Below are 20027 nucleotides of genomic sequence, written 5' to 3'. Positions count from 1 at the left end.
ATGATTTGAAAGCGCTCTCCGAGAGCCTCCCGTATGTCAAGGTGTTTTCACCACTGTAGTTCAGTTCATTTGGTCTGGAACAAGAAAAAATTGTCTGTTGTTGTTTTTCAACTCAAGTTTGGTTTATTTTCAGACAAAGTCTTTATGGACTGCTTCCTGCACCATTTGGACTCGTATCTATCAAACCTCTGAAAGTAAAATTTTGGACTTAAGTAATATGAATTTTATTTACTAACATCAGAATAAAACTATTTATCAAGCTTGTTTGGCTTAAAAGTCTACTAAATGTCAGAGCGTTGCAGAGGTCATGACTGCATTGCAGAGCATGGCCACGTCTTCGTGATGGTGAAAGTAAGAGTACATTAGCTAACAGAACATGCCGAGTTTATTTGAACCGAACACCTCAGGTGTGAAATCATCCTAAGGTTGAGCTCCTGCTTGATGCAGTTGGTTTACTTTTAAACAGCATGACTGACCTGTGTCTGGGTGCTGTTGATGCTGCGTCGCTGCTGACTGACTGATTTAGTTCATTGTGAGCAATGTGTATCGCTCACCATTATCACTGTCCTGGTTTCCTCCAGGCCGCACCAGCCCCAGTCTGGATCTTTTGCGGAAGAGCCCCACCCTTGAGCAGGTCATCCAGACTGCGCCATCGGCCTCAACCGCCACTGCTGCAGCTCCAGCCCCCGGCCTGGGACGCAGGAGCCCCACCCACAGCCGCACGGCCCCCTCCAGCGCTGGTCAGAGCGGCCAGAAGGTCCAGCAGCAGGATGCTACGGACACGAGGAGGGGTGAGACTGTCAGGGGAGGCCGCAGCAGCCAGGGCTGGTCTGCACCCCGAACCATCCTCGCCTCTCACATCACTGCTGTAGATAGGGCTTCCACTGCAGGGCTTACCCACTCTGTCTTTAGCCACTCAGGTGAGACCTCAGAGACCAGCACACTGGTATGATCTTGTTATATTTGCACTGCTGTCCTGATCATGCAGCACTGTTGAGCACAAAGGTTTTTACAATCATGTAGCTCACATTTTTTTAGAGAGAGCACTGTCATGCACAGAATAATTTGATTTGAGCAGGCCAGTCTATTTTGTCCTTTACAAAACTATTCACATAAGCATACGACCTTTAAAGAATGACTTCGTAACTTGTAAACTTGGCATCAGTTTCTTCACAATGTGTGAAGTTGACATGGCAGACCTAGCTGCTTCTGATGCCCCTGTCTCTCCTCGGGTGCTCATGCACTACCGACGCGCTCCTGTGCCACCACAGATCAAATCTGCATATCTTCTTTTTTCAGTTTATGATATAATGAGCTCTTAAACATCGGCCGTCCATGTCTCTCTGATGCCATGTTCACCATGTTGTGACTCATCTCAGTGACAAACTCACCCAGTGCCGTCTCGCTCAACTACGTGACCTGACCCAAATAATCAGCAGTAAAATTTGCCAACTATATTTATCGATTTTTCTTTATTTTTGAATAGTTATTAAATAAATGAAAACTTCAGTTGCTCAAGTGCAAAGGATACTAGAAAATCTGCATCTAAACTGAGTTGAATCAAATTTTTTTTTATGGTCAACTGACTGATCACTGTTTGCTTATAAAATGTGCATAAGTGAAGGAGATTATCATTGTGTGCTTATGTGAGTAATAGCAAACGCGCTAATGCATTTTTGAGGACAACTAGATGTGCTTGTTCTAACTTTTTTTCTTTGCTTGATCTTGATTTCTTTACAAAATACAATTACTATGGTGCAGTACGACTTGTTGCGTGTTCACGAATGAGACACAAATATAAAACTCCATAGTCATGTAGTAACGAATGACTTGCACTCTGTGTGATTTTAACACTTTGTTCCAGAGGTCCCACATTTCAAACCATTGTGACTTTGTCTGAAGGTAGGAGACTTTTGCTGTCAGGGCTGTTTTCTCGTGACTGCTGATGTTGTTTTGGAAGACTAAAAGACTCTGCTGTTCCAGGCACAGACGTCCAGAAAGTTCCCAAACCAGACTCTGAGCAGGCGCGAGGTGAAGGCAGGGATACCAGTAAACGTGCCACAGGTCAAACTCCCTCTCTGCCCTGAAATCATCTTCAACAGCCCATTCAGACACTGCATGCTTGTCAGATTCTCCTGTTGGACAGTGAAACCATACGCTCATCCTCTCTAGTCACTCGACCCTGGCCATCCCTGTTTGACATGTTTTTTTTGTTTATTTTTTGCTAGTGTGGAGGTTGACATGCTGTCAACACACTCGAGGCGATGATGCTTGACGGTGCTTTCATGCTCAGTCTGAGAATGCGAGCTGTATTGTGGTTGTGCTGATGATGAGCACCGTACTTTTCGGAGTATTAGTCGCACTTAGCAAAAGATGTTCTTCAGTGGACAAAATGTACAAGTCTCTTCAGTGTGTTAACTGTGACTTACACATCTCCATGCCCAGGTAATTACTGGGTGTGGAGGTGTAGCTGCTGTTTGTCCAGTTCAGGCTCTCGAGCTTTCCAGACCCGGATTAGCTTTCTTATATTTTCCCATGTCGTTAAGCCTCTGATGTGCGGCAGCCCCAGGCAGGTTTTTCACTCATGCTACACTTTTTGCTGCTTGTTTGTTTTTTCAATGGCCTCATTTATAATGCTCAGTGTAGCTCTTTTTTGATGGTACACAATAATCTTCAACTGAGTTGTGAGCGTAAATGGTTCCATCTGGTGGCTGAACTAGAACGTGAATATAAATCACTGGACTATACAGAAAGGCTCAGAACCAGCCAGATGACAAAAAGTGTGACTTGTAGTCCGGAAAATACGGTAACTGAATGTTTTGCTGCATTTCTGTAGCAGACCTGTGTAAAGCTAACGTCTGAAGTGAAGCTGTTTTATGACATTGCCTCTCATTTTGAGGCCTGACAACTCAGTGTTTTTTCTTTGGTTTGCCGGTTTTCTTCAGCACTTTTTGAAATGACAACTAATCCAGTCTTTTCTTCTGTATTGTAGCAGCTGCCGGTGCGCCGGCTAACCGTCGGGGGCGTGGGGGTGGACACCGCGGCAGAGGGCGCTTCAATGTTCGCCGAGATGGACCCATGAAGTTTGAGAAAGACTTTGATTTTGAGAGCGCCAACGCCCAGTTCAACAAGGACGAGATTGACAGAGAGTTTCAGAGCAAGCTGAAGTTGAAAGGTATCAGCATAACTCGGAACAGAGGACATTTCTAGTAAAGCTGATAAAGGAAGTGGATGCCAACAGTTTAAATAATGAAGTTATCATTCCAGTCATTTTGTTGAATAAAAATTGGCTTCTCTAATTTGAGGATTTTACACTTTTCTCAGTATTTTTGAACTGTTGGCAGCCCCAGGAATGCTTAACAGTTTTCGGATGGCTCTGCTCTAAGCTTCTGTTGTGGGAGGGGTATTCAGAAAATGGCAAATACTACATTGTGGGGATACTGTCACAAGTAAGTAAAAACTGTGTTGAAACAAACAGCACTAACTATGCAGGAAAAACAACTGCAGTGAGGAGTGTTTTATAAGTGTTAATGGACTGACCTTACTCAGTCATGTGTAAACAGCATTTTACATAGTAGTTAGTGATATATGCAAAAGTGGCATCCGCTGGATTTGCTGACCACTTGATGCTGCCAAGTACCTGCTGGACAGGTCGGTCTTGAAGCTAAGTCCCACCCAACAGACACTGTAAATTAACCTTTCTTCCATGTTTGCTACAGCTGTGGCTTTTAACACTCAACTTACAAATCAAATGTGTCATTTGTCCAGTTGTTTATTCTCAAGGAAACTTTAATCATTAAAGTTTGAGCTGTAAAAGAACTGACGTCAAAGAAATGTAGTGGAATCAAATTATTTCCATCAAAAGGAAGTTTACCAGGATTTTTGATAAAGCCTTTTAAAAAAAAAAAAAAAAAAAAAAATTCTCAGATGTGAGTATCCTCAGGTTTCTTATGTCGTCTGCATTTGCGAACTGAATATCTTTGGATTTTGGACTGCTGGTCAGACAAAACAAGACCTCTGTAGACTCCGGCCGAGGCTGCAGAAAACTGTGACGACAGGTGTATTTCGCCAATATATACACCAAACAATAAATTTAGAAAGTAACGAGCAGTTAAAATAATCCTTAGTTGCAGCCCTACATGCACTGTTCAAGCACAAATATTTGTGCCCAAGTGCAGCACTTGTCTAAATAAACCTGAAAGGACTGCTAGGCCGAGGGTCGTGGCACAAGTGTGACTGTCAATTGCTCTCTTCAGATGAGAAGACTGATAAGTCAGAGAAGGCAGTGAACGGAGAGGATAAAGGCGACTCTGGCGTGGAAACTCATAACAGCGAGGGCAACGCTGACGACGAGTGTGATCCACTTGGCCCCAACTGCTACTATGACAAGTCCAAGTCCTTTTTTGACAACATCTCCTGTGATGATACCAGGTAGGAGCCCTCTTTTGTGCCTGGCACTGTTAAATCCTCAGGATTGTAGTGTTGGAGAAGAAGAATGCTGACAGTGAACAGATCACGAGAGGTAGAAGGACAAACTGAGACGTAGCCGTACTCTTCATTTCACAGATGTTGCCATCACTGTCAAAATAAACGAAATATGTGTCCATATGCTAATGTGATGTGTTGTCTGTTCCTCTCCAGGAAAGCAAATGACAAGTCTGGAGGCTCCAGCTTCCCACGGTGAGTAGCTGATCACGGGTTCTAACCGCAGCAGTTCATTTACAGCAGTTATAACCGACTGAAACAGATTGCAGAGGTTTGTTGTGATCGAGATGCACACTGTTTGGGACATTTTACGGCGTTGGGGGAAAAAAGTAATTCTGTGACTGTAGTGAAAGTGCAAGGCTCTTTTAAAATGGCCACAGTGGAAGAGTAACGACTCTACGCCACAGTTTTATTCCTATTGGACATTTTCATCTAACTGTGGTGAATCAAAACGTTTCTGCCCCAAGGCGATGTAACTACCCTTGTGATCCCAAGAGACGTTGTACTTCTTTTTTGTCCAAAAATCACGGGTCTGGGACACCAGAACACACTGAGTCTTCTCGGTGCTGTGGGCCCTGTTCGGTGAAACACCAGTTAGTGAGAAGGGCGCCCACCTGATGACCCTGTAGACCTGCCTTCACTCCTACACCCACACAGAACTGGTGTTGGTGATAACAAAGCTACTGGCTCACTGGAATTGTTAAGTCTTCTGTTAGACAGTCTTGGTAGAACAGTGTCAGTGGCTGGACAGCTGAGTGGACCCGGCTCTGAGGTCACAGCCACTACAAGCCAGCTGGACCAGCCACTGCTTAAGCTGAGCAAATACAATGCAGATGTTGTGTGTCAAGCTGCATATCTGCTCTTTGCTTGAGTGCGGACAGGGTTTAGGATGCTTTGTGTTAAGGGCTGGTTAGGTCTAGAAAACGGGGTTGCTTACTGTGGGGCTCTGAAGATTAATGACACACCCTCTTTGGGGCCAAATGATGGGTGAACATCATTTATCTCTTACACTGAGCTTCCATAGGAACGCTCTCCCATTCTTTGGCACATTTAATTCAGCATTATTGACTGACTGGGTTCCTCTGCACACCGTAAACACATGGTTTTGCTTCTCTGGGTGACTTGATCTAGAAAAGGGTTGGAAACGAGTGGTTTTTCATTGGAGGGGCATGTCCGACTGGTGGGAGGCCCTGGGATAGACCCTGATCTAGCCTGGGAATGCCTCGGGGTCCCCCAGAAAAAGCTGGAGCACCGTGCTCAACCTGCTGCCACTGTGACTCGACCCCGGATAAGCAGCTGATAACAGATGGATGCCATTTTGTCCTCAGGGAGCGGAGGCAGACCTGGGCGGAGGAGAGGAGGATGAATGCCGAAACATTTGGCATCCCCCTGCGTCAGAGCCGAGGCCGTGGAGGTTACCACAGACGTGGCGGTATGGGCTTCCGTGGAGGTCGGGGTCGTCCAGCTAGCCGAGGGTCCTTCGGGCCACCACAGGTGGGCGGCGGCTTCAGAGGAGGATACAGAGGAAACCAGGCTGGCAGGGAGTTTGCTGACCTTTCAGCATACAGGGTAAATGATCATCTATTGATACTTTGATTATTGGTTGATTTCACAACATTAATATAAACACCTGAAAAGTTTATCACCACTTTCTTCAAGAAATGAATGCTTTCACATCTTTAGCTTTTGTTCAGCCTCAGTGATCCAGTGACAGTTGTCTGTATGTCCATGGGGACACTGCACATAGCAGCTGCTGCTGTGACGACTTTATGACAAATACTAAAGAAACTACTGGAGTTTCTCTGGTAAAAGTAAAATACTTCTATAGGGTACAACAAACTATTTTCACCACTGGTTAACCTGTCAGTTATTTACTCAATCAATTGGTTGAGTTTCTAAAATGTACAAGTTTGAGTCCACGTACCCACAAAACTACTGTGTAACATATAAAACATGTTTATATTAATTCACAGGTTAAAAACTAGACTAAATGCGGGCGGGTAGCCAGTGAAATCATTTAAATTAAAGAAAATAAAGGTGTAGCTTATTTTACACATAATTTTATCAAGCTTTAATAACCGATGCATTTATTGTGAAGGCCGGTGGTGCGACCTTTGACCTGTCAACTCGCGTCCAGCCACTAGGGCGTTACTCGGACATCAACGTAGGCGTCAGTGGATCACGCTGGACAGCAGCCAGTAGTGAGTACGGACAATACATCATGGAAGTTGGACGTACAGGAGAAGGTCAGTGTGGCCTCGGACAGAGCAGCGTTGACGGCGGCTGTGCTTCTTGTAAACGGGGCTAGAAAGTGTCCGACAGCCACGGGCTGCGCGCGTCCCTGCTGAGGGAACGGCCGCAGAGCATAGGTGCACGTCCCCGCTAAGGGAACGGCCGCCGAGCGCAGGTCTCAAGCATCGACATCGTGTTTTAATTACGGGTGCAGTGTCAAAACTGGACCTTCTGGTTCATGTGTTGACTGAAAGGTTACAGGCATTTGGCTGCGTCTATCACCTGGTTTTTACAATAACATTTTCATTGTAAACACTGTAAAAAGTCACTTTAATGTTCTGCCTACCATGTTTCCCCTTGAGAAAAAAGTTGAACTGTTGGAGTATATGATGCATAAAAGACTGAATGGTAATGCTTTGTGTCTGTTTCTTCTTCATGTCTTGCAGAAGGACAACAAAGTGGCAGCATAGTCCTGGTGGGAGAAGAAAGGTGGAACTTCTTCACACTTCAGTGGAAAACAGATAGTTGGGTTTCTATTTTGTTGACTAAATAATGAAGATTGTCTACTAGTTGTATATTTGTCACCAGCACTGGGGTAGAGCTCAAATGCAACGCGACTTTCCATACCTTTCACCGGTGGAGGCAACAACAGCGCAGATTATCAGAAAAAAAAAAACATTTTAAAACAAAAGTTCAGATATGACAAATAATTTCCAGGTGGCTGAAATAATTGTGTATAAATGTCGTTGTTTGATGCGTTTTCTGCCCGGCCCCTTTCCTGTATTTGATAAGATTTTGTTAGCAGTCAAGTTACTGTGATGCTCACTGGCATAGCTTTATCTGGGTGGTGGGTACGAGATATCCTGTAATTCTGCACCAAAATACACAGCCACAGCATCGCAGTCGCACCTTTCTAACATGTATTTTTCTACTCTTACATAGACTTTCATCCTGCTACTGCGTCAGCCTGCTCAGTCTCAGCTCCAATGTCTCAGTGCTCATGAGTTTCAAATCGCCTGCAGCTTTGTCTTTTTCAGTTGATCTTCACTGTTGTTGAAGAAGTTTCTTCTAGAGCTGCAAGAAGATTAATCTGAAACAATTTTCTTAATTGATTAATCATTAAAACATTTAGAAAACGAGCAGAAATGTCCAAACTAGTGGTTCTAGGCTTTTAAATGTGAGAATCTGCTGCATTCCTGGTCTCAGGCTAAATTGAATATTACTGGATTGTGGACTGTTGGTCAGACAAAGCAAGGAGCTCACTGACATCATTTAGTGCTGTAGGACAGTGTGATAAACCTTATTCACTGTTTTCTGTAGCCCAAATGAATAATTGGTGAATTGAGAAAGTATCCGTCAGATTAATTGAGATTAATAGTTGTTAGCTGCAGCTCTGGTTCTGCCACTCTGGAGCTGGTGGTAGCCGTTCGCCTGTACTCCTGGTTGTCATGCAAATTTTCAGTTCAAAACCACAAGCTAACTCAGTCTGGGGTGCAGATGGATCATAGGTCAAACTGCAGTTGCTTTATTTTTGTTTTTTTCCATGTATTTTTCTGTGCTTTTCTTCACTCACTGGTGATCACGTAACTTGAATTTTGAGGTTAGAGCTGTGGTGGAATGTACACAGACGAGGGCTGATGTCTATATTTACTGGCTTTTGCTTATAGTTGATAGGACAGATGCATATGGAAGGTTTAAAAAGCCTAAACGAAAACAAATCTAGTGACGTAATACACATTGTTAACTAGTCCGTTTATTAAGCAAGTGACAGAAAAATTATCTGAAACCGTTTTGATAATCAATTGAATCATTTCATTTTTCAAGTAAATATAAAGAAGTGATATTTCCTGATTCCAGGCTCTGAAATGAGAGCATCTCTTTTGCCAAATATCACTGGTGACTAAATATGTTCATATATGTGGGCTTTTGTTCAGACAGAACAAGACATTTGATGCCACGTTCAGATCTATGAAGTTGATTAAAACATTTTTATAGTCTAAATGTTAAGTTGATTAATGGGGAAATCATCTTATTGACCAATATTGAAAAAATGTTTAAAGAACAGTTATCTTTTCCTTTAATAACTAAATGAATCGCTGTGACGCTGCATTAAAACGGTCACAACACAGCTAAAGTGAGTGTTGTAGTTCAAGGTTGTCCAGCAGAGGGCAGCACAGTCCCGCTACAAGCCCAGTGATTGGTTGTCATGAGGACGTAATGCTCCAAAGAGATGATGTATTAAGTGTTAATAAAGACATAATCTTGTAATTGTACTTAATGTTTTTTTGCTGCTGGACACTGAAATGTGTTAATTGGGTTTTCCCACTTACTAAAGAAAAAAGTCTAAATATTTGTAATTATTTCTGGAAGCATGCTCACACGTTAAATGCAGATGTAAAAAGGAAAAGCATATAAAATGGTGTCACTATTGTTTTCAGTTTAGGCATTTTAAATGTTCAATAGCTGTTTAAAATATTTCTCTTCATGCATTATGCACATTTAGTCGACTGCTTCCTGAGACGCATACTAATTTATACTGCTATGAATTTAGCATCTTCTGACTTTAAACGCAGGCCACCGCCTCACCTGGTCTCATTGTGTTTACAGTAAAACTCCACCTTCTCCGTAAAGACTTAAAAAAAAAACAACCACAAACCATGTCCCTTCACACCGCATGGTGGCTGACAGCCTGCTGAAGCTACAGGACGTGAGGTCGACTAACACTAGACAAACAAGCTAGCTGTCTGGGTGTAGCAACATAGTTTCCTAGCAATATGCATACTTATTTCTGAGGAAGGAATCGGGTGTGATGACTTGTGACTGAACAGTGGGACGTCATCCCGACCTGGCATGTTCTGATTTATCAGGAGATGTAAAGAGTTTTCAGGACATAAAGCTGTGTTCTGACATTATATTCTGCTGACAGAGACTCTGTAATGTCATGATGGCTGACACCCCCAGGGTTAACGGGCTAATAAAAACTATAGTTTAAAATGGAGTTGATTTCAGGAATATTACTGTTCACAGACTTGGGTCAGACTTTGTTTCTGTTCCATTTTCCATCACAGAAAATCAGGCAGACTTAGTTCCTGTAATGCCTGTGTAAAATCTACAAAAGGAAGATATTTATTGACCCAGGTCTGCTCCTCTAAAGGTCTTTTTTTTTTTTCTTCTTCTTCCAACTGTTTGCTTTGTGGCTTTGACTCCAGAACAACAGCTTATTGTTAAAAGATGTCACCCTGACAAGCAAAGCTCCCTTTAAAGTACATGATGGTGCTGAGGAAGCAGAGAGACCTATTTGTACTGCTGAGGGTGCATCAGTGATTAGAGGCTTCTGGTGGGAGACCAGGTTTGAGACTATCGCACACTGCTGTGGAACTGAAGCCCACATAAATAAACAGATGTTTTCTCATTGCTGTAGAATCTGATGCTTGAAAACACTAATGGGGGCTCTGAGAGACCCGCAGACGGATGGACATGGGGTCTGTCACACAAACGTTACCAGGGATGCATTAGAAAGCCCAAAGTAAAAGAAAAGATCAGTGTTTTGAGCTTTGGCTTTTAGTGACGAATTGGAAAGCGATTTTCAGAATGCAAATTGCAAAATTACATTTAAAAAGCTTCTGTATTTGATGTCAAAACTAACTTCTCACATTAAATGTGGAAACTGAAACTGCCAAAGCAGGAAATGAATGACGAGATTAAAGGTACAGTTTCAAAGCCATCCTAAAATTGGTTTTACAGTCAAATCAGTTCATTTAAAACCAGAAGTGGAAAATTTTATGATCTGTATAGGACTTTTTTTTTAACTTTGGTGGTTTTTAATGCATCATTTGGATTTAACTGATGGATGTAATGTGTTTTTAAGTTGCTCTGTTATTGAGCATTATAAACGTCTGTGATTCTACTTCATGATGTTTTCACATAAATTCAAACTCATGACGGGTTTCGTCGGACTCCATGCAGCTCGGAAACATGCGCTACTGCTGTGTCTGTGTCCAAAGTCATTTGGTACCTGACCCAGGACAGTGTTTTTGTTTTTTTGCTGGGAAACACTTTGGTGATTCATGGAGTGTGCCTCAGCTGCAGCTGCAAGGCAAAGGACTGCAGACAAGTCTGCATTAACTAAGCTTCTGTTTAAATACATCGAACATGGCAGAGGCTTCAGGCAAGAGCCGGGTTGTCAACCAGATCCTGAAAGCTGCAGGGTTTAATGAGGGAATTAGTTTGTGATAATTAATTGTTTAATAATACTGTAAACACTAATAAGACCACGATGAACTGAAAAGATGGGAGTAAGTGAACAGTTTGACACTTTGTTACCACAAGCTAAATGCTAATGGAGCCGCGGCCTGGGCGAAGTAGAGTTGGTGGGGTGGCTGTTAATCTGGCCCTGCCTTTTGGCAGTAAACCCACATTTTCCATGTTTTGTTAGAATTTACAGCACATTGGAGGTTCCTGCGAGAGCAACTGTCTGTGTGGAAAGACTGCTGGAGGGGAGGGGAGGGGAGGGCGGCTGTGTGCCTTGATACTTAAAGGAAGCCATTTGGTCTCTCACATCAGGATCTGACTGATGTATTAAAACACACACACCACCAGCTGATGCTGGTAAACAAAAGCCACATGGTAACTGAAATGTGGTGGGTTGAACATCAGGAGGTGGAAAACAGACGTCTGCTTTTTGCTTCTGGCTTCCTTTAACACGCTGTAGAGGCACAGCCACAGGTTTGTGTCTCAGCCCAGCATGGGCAGCCTCCTCTATGGGAGCTGGGTTTTTATTAAGAGCAAACAATAAACAGTTGTTTAGTAGTTTGTGTTGGCCCCTGTCTCCTCTCTGTTGTTCCTCAGGCTGCAGCATCGGCCCTATAGGCTCATATGAAACTGTTCTGAAACAATACCTGCAAGTTTGTTCACTAAATGTTGGCAGCAGCAGTTTGCCCTTGTTCACAACACATCAGGCTTGAGGCACCGGGAGGGAAACTACAGCTGGATGTGGATGCATTCTAATAAACATGAATGTGAAGCATCAACACAAAAAGTTGGAATGTGAATAAAAAACTGGAATTGAGGTTTAAGGCATAGTATTAGATGCAGTGTCCATTACTGGCACTACTGCCATGCACACAGACCATCCACAGATTACTGAATGCCTCAAGGGGGCAGGGGGCCAGAGAACTGCAAAGTTAGTCTTAACCTTTGTTGGAAGGTCAGTCAAAAGACCACACCATGAATGCAAAAAGCCACAAAACGAGAAAAAAATCTGATGTAAAACAACTATAGAGACGTAAAGTGACTAAAAAGAGATGAGACTGAGGGCCGTGGGGCAGAGTGAGGCCTCGGCTGGTATTGGTGCCGGCTGCTCTACCCACCTCCGTCCATGTAGCGGCTCCATCTCTTCATCCGCTCCTCTGCAGCACCACACTCACACTAGCAGGAGCAAAACCAGGCGCTGCTGCCACCGCCATGGCTCTGACCAACGACCCCAACTACCAGAGACTGGAGCAGTGGTACAAGGCTAAAGCTGGGAGCCTCGACTACCCCCAAGACAATATTTGCAGTAGCACCCCCAAATTGTATATTTCTTGTACTTTGTATTTTCAAGTTCTACGGTGCCCTGTTGTTTGAGTAGAGTACCCACTTTTTTTTGTACCCCCTCATGCAATGACAATAAAGCCTATTCTGATTCTGAGTCTGATATCCTTGTCTTTAATTCCATTTATGATACAAAAATGAAAACCTGTTTTCTGACAAGCCAGAGTGGAAAATGTGTCCTGCAGCCTGCATCGTCAAACACACAGATTAAATATGTATGCATAAGACCTTGTGTTTGTATTGTGAACCACAGCAGAGTCTTCAGCACAGTTTCATGTAGCCTGCATTACAGCCTCAGTTCTGTGTGAGCCACAGTCTGAATTTGAATCTATAAAACACAGCCATTCTGGAGCCTTTATACAGTGCTGACACTGCTAGCACTGCAGAAAAGCAGCCATGACGCTAGGAAAATTAAAACAAAGGTATAAATAGCCTGGTTGCTTCATGGCTTCAAGTAACAATGATTTTCATCATTAATCATAGCTTACTCTGTTGTAGTCAGGCTTCTGGAGAGACTGGGCTCATCAAACCACAGCAAATAGAGTCATGACTGAAGACACAGACTACGCAGGCCTGCTACAGATCCATTGTTCTTCGTTGGATAATATTTTTCAGCTGCGTTTTTTTTTGCTCTGTGTATCAAACAAAGTGAATCTGTGCTGTTGTCTGTGCAGAGGAACCTGCTGCTACATGTTAACACAGATTGGTCAACACACCAACTGCATTTCAGCAACGTGAGGGTGGAACTGCTCAAAACCCTGAACTTACCAGAATTTACTTCACTTCATTCTATTTGGGACATGTTATGTGTTGGCATTGAGGTGCCTTAAAACTCATCAACATAGGCTGGTTTCCCTTATCTCCTCAAGTATTTTTTAAAATTTGTTAAAATCATCCAATTTCACTTTGTGTCACAGTATTATTTATATTCTGTATCAGCTTGTACTAATTATATATCAAAGCTGTATACTGTTTAGTAAAATATTTTCCATGCCTGCACTGTTGCATTAAATGGAAATACTATAGATGTTTCATACTGTACATTGATGTATATGCATTTTCCCAAAATGTATGTTGACACGTTTAGTGAGACCCTTGATTTAGTCACCAGATCTCACCAGTGAAGTTCTGTGGGTCTGTTATTCAGACTTGTCTAATAGGGAATAAACTCTCCCACAGGCATTCAAACGTAAATTAAAATCTGGACAGGAGCAGGCTTCAGAAAGTATTCAGAGCCCTTCAACTTTTCAGCCTTTATTTTTGCCCATAGATGTACACTCAATAACCCATAATGATAAAGAAAAACATATTTTTATAAAACGTGTTTATAATTAGCATTTGTAAATAGGCCTACGTTATAGCCTATAAGTCTCTTGAAAATGTTACAAAAATAGAAAACATCATATAGATTTGAAAACATGGTATAAATGTCATTTTTCAACATGAAAATGAAGTTGTCTTTTCGAGCATCAATGATATCAGAGACAGATTACCTGGACTGCTAACTGCTGATAAAACTGCTCGACGTTCTACTGCTTCTGTCTGAGTGATCGCAGTCGATGGTTGCATGGACCCAGTGTCGTGCTTTTAGCCCAGTGTTTAGTGACAGAACAAACAAACGTAGTTAATTTTCTTTAAACCGGTTAATAATGGCGAACGACTCTGTGAAACTCTCCAAAAACCTCCTGCGCATGAAGGTAAGTGAAGCAGTGTTCGCTAACAAATGAGAAAAGTTAGCAACTGTTTGTGTTAACTACATCAGAAAGTTAGCTAACACCGCGCCGAATGTCGTTCAGAAATCAGACAAATTATTGATTCCCCGTTATACTGAAAGCATTATTTCATTGTAAGTGTAGACTTAAGATGTTTTTATGTAAAGTTTGAACAAGTAATTCATTCGGTATATAACTGATCTACAAAAGGGCTTTTTAGTTCATGACAGACAAGATATACTATCTCTGACTCTTGTCTTAACTGTAACGTTAACGGTCTTTTTTGGTGACAGTTCATGCAGAGAGGTCTGGATGCTGAGACGAAGAAGCAGCTGGAAGAAGACGAGAAGAGGATTATAAGTGATGAACATTGGTGTCTAGACCTGCCAGAGCTAAAGGCTAAAGAGTAAGTATCAAGTTCTTCAGTCACAGTACCATGTATCTGAGAATTTCATACGGAACTCCACTCAGAAATCTGCCAGTTTAAAATTAATGAGTGGCAAACAAACACAGCTAGTAACATTTAAATTTTAGTTTTTTTGTGAACAGGAAGGTCCACAGATAATTTCAAAATGAATATAGCCCACCAGTCACTTTTAATCTAATAATGGAAGAGTAAGAAGCCACAGCAAGAAATTATACATTATACAGTTGGTTAAATGGAGTCTGGCATGAAAGTGTTTTAGACAGAAATGAGGCAGAAAACCAAAACGTGTGAAATTAATTATGTTGAGACAAAGTGTGGTTCAGTTTTAAAGGGGCAGGTTGTATTCAGTTTACTACATTGATAGTGGTCCAGTTATTACAATGAATGCTCACTGCTGCAGTGACCTCCATGATGTTTTAGAGGTGCTGGTTCAAATTTCTGTTCATATTACATGTCTGTGCTGCTGTTGAATTGTACTACACTACTCTTAGTCTCTGCTCCTCTCAGGAACCTCATCATAGAGGAGAAGAGCTTTGTTCCCTGTGAAGACTTGAAGTACGGTCGCATGTCGTTCGGGGGTTTCAACCCAGAAGTCGAGGTTTGTCTCAACTTTTACCTGTCAGGTCTCAGCTCCTGCGGTTGAGTCTTTGCTCAGCAGCAGCTGTGGGTCTGCTCCCCTGTCACTAAGTCATGTAATCAGTCATGTTGTTCATAAACACGGTATAGAAGTGGCTAAAGATTGGTCATTTTAAGCCCTGTATAGAAATATTCCTTTAGCGTCTCCATCTGGAGACGTAGATACATGTATTTATTCACCAGTGTTGTTTGATACTGTCAGAGGTGTCACACTCGAATTTGATTTGGCCACTCACTACCTCTGCACCACTGAATGCAACTGATTGTGGATACAAATTTCAACCTCTCATTCTCATGAAGCAGCTGTGACTAACAGTCAGCTCATTTCATTTGAACGTGGGCCTGTTGACGGTTTCATTGTTGGCCACAGAAGCTGATGGCTGTGATGAATCCTAAAGATGAGGAGGAGAAACAGGAAGAGGAGGAAGAGCTCAGCCACATGCAGACAGACATCACCGATGAAGAAATGGCTCTGAGGTACGAACTGAGTGACGCCCATTATGTGCAGGTCACATGATCAGTTTTACACTTTTACAGGATCAGCGTTTAAATTCTCATCAGATGGAACATTAGCATTAAACTAGTACATTTAATCAGTACTGTGGTAGAATTTAGAGCCACTTCACTAGAGTATTTCCATTTCCTGCTACTTTAGTCTTCCCCTATATTAATCTCACAGCTGCAGTTGCTTTAAAAATTCAGATAAATACAAAATATATTCAAACAATATAATGGGTTAAGGAAATATTCCACTGCTGTAAGAACGTCTCAGCCTGTTTTAAAGAAAATTTAATTCGTTTTTATTTTCTTACAATTAAGTTTTATTTTTTGAACCCTGATTTCAGTAACAAACCGAAATTTTTGTTTCACTTGCTTGAGAAAATAAAATGTCATGTACATAATGTTTAGAATAGAACACCACCACAGAAGCTTCAGTGTTTAGCACAATGAGTATGTTTACTTTTGGCACTTAAAGTATATTTTGATGCTGATACTTGTGTACTATAAGTTTTCTATCCTATAGTATTACTGTGTTGTGATAATGTCTTTGCTGTAAAGTCACAATAACTGGATCAGAGGCATCTCTAACAGGATGATCTGCTGTGCTGCTCCATTTGCTCTTGTTCTCTGTTTCTCAGTGTCTGTTTTGTCTTTATCAGGTACGAGAGTTTAGTGGGAAGCATGAAGAGAAAGTTTGCAAAGAAGCGTGAGCGAGCGGCGTTCAACGAGGACGATGTGAACCAAAATGCTGCAGATTCAAAGAAAGTCTTTCTGAAACCTCAGGACTGAGGCCATGGTGTGATGGACTTCAGAAATGTGTATTTTTGTGTAAATGACTCCAGACCTTTTTTTTTTTACCAGCTGTGTTTGCAGAAACTCTATGTGGTGCTGACCAGTGATGGTTGTAGAGCAGCGTGTACAGTGTTTTAAGGATGACTGGATGTTATACATCCTGGCTTTTAAAAACAGCTGGGCTGTGAACAGGCAATGTTTTTACAGCCTGGATGAGACTTTTATTAAAAGCAGAGTTGAGTGTATCCATGTGTTTGTCATGTGTCAGATCAAACAGCCTCTAAAACAGCAGTTTGACACTTGGTAAACATTAGCTTTGTTTCCTCTCTGTTAAATATGAAGACAAATGAGAGGTAATATGTTGATCTACACTAAGCTAACAGCTGATGGCTGTAGCATCATATTTACTGTACATAGACTATTAACAGGTTGAACCACAACTTTAGTCACAGAAACAGTCTCAGGACATTTTAGAGCCCCCTAACCTTATAGGTTAAAGTAAGGGGGAAACAAATTACTAAGTGAAGCACCAAATGAGCTGCCTCATTAACGTGTTCTGGTCTCAGCGCCTGCTGAGCCCTGCTGGCTCACAGTTGTCATTTTTAAGAATCCTCATGATGATAGAGTCGAACACGGCGGTGGGGCAGTAGCACTGTAGAAATGGCAGCAGCCATGCCATTGGTCCAGGGGTGTACAGAGGTCTGGGCCGGACTGCCAGCAGAGCATGACACATGTCGTCCACCACAGGAGACAGATCCTCTGACAACTGTTGGGACATTTTGAGCATATTGCTGACGAGAGACAAGATGTACTCCTCCCCATAATCCTCTCTGGTCTCAGAGGAAATCCCTGTGAGGATGTCATCACTGTTCCCATAGATATCTGAGAGGGAAGAAGACATGGTTTTATATTCATGTAGAAGACAGTGGAGCTGGTGGAAGTGCAGAAATATGCACCTGTTTATGCTTCATGCTGTCGTTCCCCTTCTCCCTTGTGTATGTCAGGTGATACGTGTGAATTTGGACACAATGTAATCGGCAGTCTGTCAGTGAAAGGAGACCTACTTGTCTTGAAGCCTCCGGGCTGGATCACGGCCACTCTGACGCCCCATGCAGATAACTCCAGCCTCAGCGCCTTGGAGAAGGAGCTCAGAGCTGCCTTCGACGCTCCGTACGCAGCCAACAAGGGCATGGGCACCTCGCCTGTAGCACAAACCATCAGCTGTCACTGCGACAACACTGCGCACTCACATCGTGTACTACATAAGATTTTTAAACCTAAAGCCAAGTTGCAGGTGTCTGGACGCACTGGCTGCCTGGATTATAACAGCTGTTATTCATTGGTCAGCCCAGGCTCTCATGGACAATCTGTGCACATTGTTGTTATGCACTCTGTATTGTAGTCATGTGCTTTTAAGAAGCACTCTTATGCACTCTGCATTGGAGTCATGTGCTTTTAAGAAGCACTGATATGTGAGGTTTGACAGAAGCTGCTTATTGGCACCATTTTAATGCAGAGCAGCCAAAGAATCTGCTGCTCATCGTTTGTTCTGTAGCCTTAAAGACATCAGTGAATTTAATATCACGTCAAAGTTCTCACAAGGACTTTAATGTCCCAGCTGCTAATTCTTCAATACGTCATCAGCTTCATTGATCTATTAAAAGGACACACTCCTTTTAGCTGCTTTACTCAGTTTCATGTATAATGCATCATGTTCAATGAGATGGTGAAAGGTTTTGTTTATAAATCACGTAGCTGGTCACTGGTACATAATGCAGTAGATTCATTGTTAAATCTCCTTTAAAAAAAAATCATGAGCTTCTCTAGGATTTCGTCTTGTTGGATTTTATATGGATTTTTTTTTAATTGTAATGATCTCCTTTTGTTTTCCGTTTCCATATTCTTGTGGACATCATGATTTCACACTTTTATGTAAGCATGCAATGATTATTCATATGCACTTTAGTTTATGCATAGACACTGTGGAGTTCAAAGTGCTATATACTCGGTCATTCTGACTGTAGAAGTATAAAGTAGCTGTTAATATTTTCAAAGTACCAGTATCTCAAAATGGTTTTTCAGTAAAGCTTAGTTCCCAGTGACAGTGGCTGCCTAGACTTTAGAAATGGATTCAGCTAAAATTCTGAGAGTGCTCTGCCCAAAGGACAGCGCTGGTTTCTAAGTCATAGTGTTTAAACTAAACGGTGAACACAGTTTGGCTCTGGGACTGACTGAGTGTGGGTCTCCTCCGTGCCATGTACCAGCCACGCTGCTCACGTTGATGATGCGTCCTCTGGACCTCTTCAGCAGAGGCAGGAACACCTGACACATGTTCACAGCACCCAGGAAGTTCACCTCCATGATGCGTCTGTAGAGCAACAGCGGGTGGAGCTCTGCATCCGCCACAGTGTGAAGGATTCCTGCGTTATTAACCAAACCCCAGAGACCTGCAGGGCCATCAGACACACAAGATAAAGAACATGTTTTTATTGGTGCATTCAGATGCTTGTGAGGAGCTCTGATAAGGCTGTGGTTCTGATGAACCACAGCCCATGGTGCCATCGTAAATGAAGCTGTCAGCAGTTAGCACCGAGTCTCACCTGCGTCCCTGACCTGAGCACGGATGCACTGGTGTGCTGCCGCTATCTGGGAGCCGTCAGTCACATCCAGCTGCAGCACCTCCAGGTTGGCACATCCTCGCGCTCTCAGCTGCTGAGCTCCAGCTCCGTGCACATCCAGCACACCTGCAAACACCTTGACTCCCATGTCACTGAGCTGCTTCGCCAGGGCATGGCCGAACCCTGAATCACAACCTCGGAGAGGAACAGAAACTGTAGGTGTAGCAACAATAAGGAAGTAGGTTCACACCTGTCAGAGGTGTGGCTGTAGAGCTCTGCCTGGAGAACTAGCAGCTGCTCATCTCCATCGACCCATCCTCCCACTTGGTTGGTGGGTCACTTCCTGTCTGCAGGCTGAGGCCCATCCCGTGCCGTCACCAGCGACAAACCTGCTCCTGTGGTTTGACTTTTGCCTTTGGCACAGCTAAAGACAGATCATGAGACACTGAGCCCCCTGAGCACAGATGAGATTGACTCTTGGCGCCAAACATAACTTAAGTTAACGCTAGTTGGTAAATAGTTGCACATCTCATGTTGTGTTAACAGAAGACCGGGAGCTTGGCTAACCGCAGCACTCAGGCTGCTACCAGAAGCCAAAACCACAGCTAAGGAGTAGGTAATAATGGTATATCCGTGTTAGGTAAATGATTCTATAAAGAGTGTAAAGAAGCTCCACCGTCTGGTTTATAGCCGAGGACAAAATGCTCCTGCCCTTGGCAATATGGCACAGGTGAAAGAAGGAAGTTCTAGAGACTTGGTTCATGTGCGATTTAAAGGACATATCCTGGTCAAAAATGACTCCAAGGTTCCTCACAGTAGTACTGGAGGCCGGAGCTATGTCATCTAGAGTAACTACAGTGCCTTGCGAAAGTATTCGGCCCCCTTGAACTTTGCAACCTTTTGCCACATTTCAGGCTTCAAACAAAGATATAAAACTGTAATTTTTTGTGAAGAATCAACAACAAGTGGGACACAATCATGAAGTGGAACGAAATTTATTGGATATTTCAAACTTTAACAAATAAAAAACTG

General features: G+C 42.7%; 3 protein-coding genes across 7 annotated transcripts in view; 2 read left to right on the top strand and 1 right to left on the bottom strand.

The window, feature by feature from the left end:
* lsm14aa (LSM14A mRNA processing body assembly factor a) overlaps positions 1–8985 on the top strand; it is a 13817-nt gene extending 4832 nt beyond the window's left edge. For 2 of the 4 annotated variants that reach the window (XM_020615749.1, XM_020615751.1), the window contains 7 exons: positions 582–920; positions 1984–2064; positions 2993–3175; positions 4257–4431; positions 4642–4680; positions 5814–6054; positions 7164–8985. In XM_020615749.1, coding sequence (XP_020471405.1) covers positions 582–920; positions 1984–2064; positions 2993–3175; positions 4257–4431; positions 4642–4680; positions 5814–6054; positions 7164–7187 — 1082 coding nt within the window. In that variant the 3' untranslated portion in view covers positions 7188–8985. The remainder of the gene's footprint in view (positions 1–581; positions 921–1983; positions 2065–2992; positions 3176–4256; positions 4432–4641; positions 4681–5813; positions 6055–7163) is intronic. The other 2 variants (XM_020615752.1, XM_020615750.1) reach the window with 2 other exon arrangements.
* Positions 8986–13825: 4840 nt separating this feature from the next.
* On the top strand, positions 13826–16622 carry mphosph6 (M-phase phosphoprotein 6). Its single transcript, XM_020615851.1, has 5 exons — positions 13826–14006; positions 14315–14427; positions 14956–15046; positions 15455–15561; positions 16245–16622. Exons 1-5 carry the CDS (start codon positions 13959–13961, stop codon positions 16372–16374), a joined length of 489 nt encoding a protein of 162 aa, XP_020471507.1. The 5' UTR covers positions 13826–13958; the 3' UTR covers positions 16375–16622.
* The window catches only part of hsd17b2 (hydroxysteroid (17-beta) dehydrogenase 2), an 8259-nt gene continuing 4662 nt past the window's right edge, over positions 16431–20027 (bottom strand). Inside the window, exons 2-5 of one of the 2 annotated variants that reach the window (XM_020615850.1) lie at positions 18978–19178; positions 18639–18824; positions 17442–17579; positions 16431–17259 (exon numbers count right to left, since the gene is read on the bottom strand). In XM_020615850.1, the coding sequence (XP_020471506.1) occupies positions 16940–17259; positions 17442–17579; positions 18639–18824; positions 18978–19178 (845 nt within the window). In that variant the 3' untranslated portion in view covers positions 16431–16939. Of the gene's footprint in view, positions 17260–17441; positions 17580–18638; positions 18825–18977; positions 19191–20027 lie in introns of both variants that reach the window. The other variant, XM_020615849.1, reaches the window with a different exon arrangement.

The sequence above is a fragment of the Monopterus albus genome, unplaced genomic scaffold (assembly GCF_001952655.1).
Source record: "Monopterus albus unplaced genomic scaffold, M_albus_1.0 scaffold170.1, whole genome shotgun sequence".
NCBI classification, from domain to species: domain Eukaryota; kingdom Metazoa; phylum Chordata; class Actinopteri; order Synbranchiformes; family Synbranchidae; genus Monopterus; species Monopterus albus.
This window is presented reverse-complemented; position numbering and strand designations above follow the sequence as displayed.

Bases quoted from the DNA above. Each gene is read 5' to 3' on its own strand.
- mphosph6 (XM_020615851.1), top strand. From the start codon at position 13,959: ATGGCGAACGACTCTGTGAAACTCTCCAAAAACCTCCTGCGCATGAAG. The intron at 14,007-14,314 runs GTAAGTGAAGCA...TTTTGGTGACAG, and splicing joins AAAACCTCCTGCGCATGAAG to TTCATGCAGAGAGGTCTGGA. The intron at 15,562-16,244 runs GTACGAACTGAG...TGTCTTTATCAG, and splicing joins GATGAAGAAATGGCTCTGAG to GTACGAGAGTTTAGTGGGAA.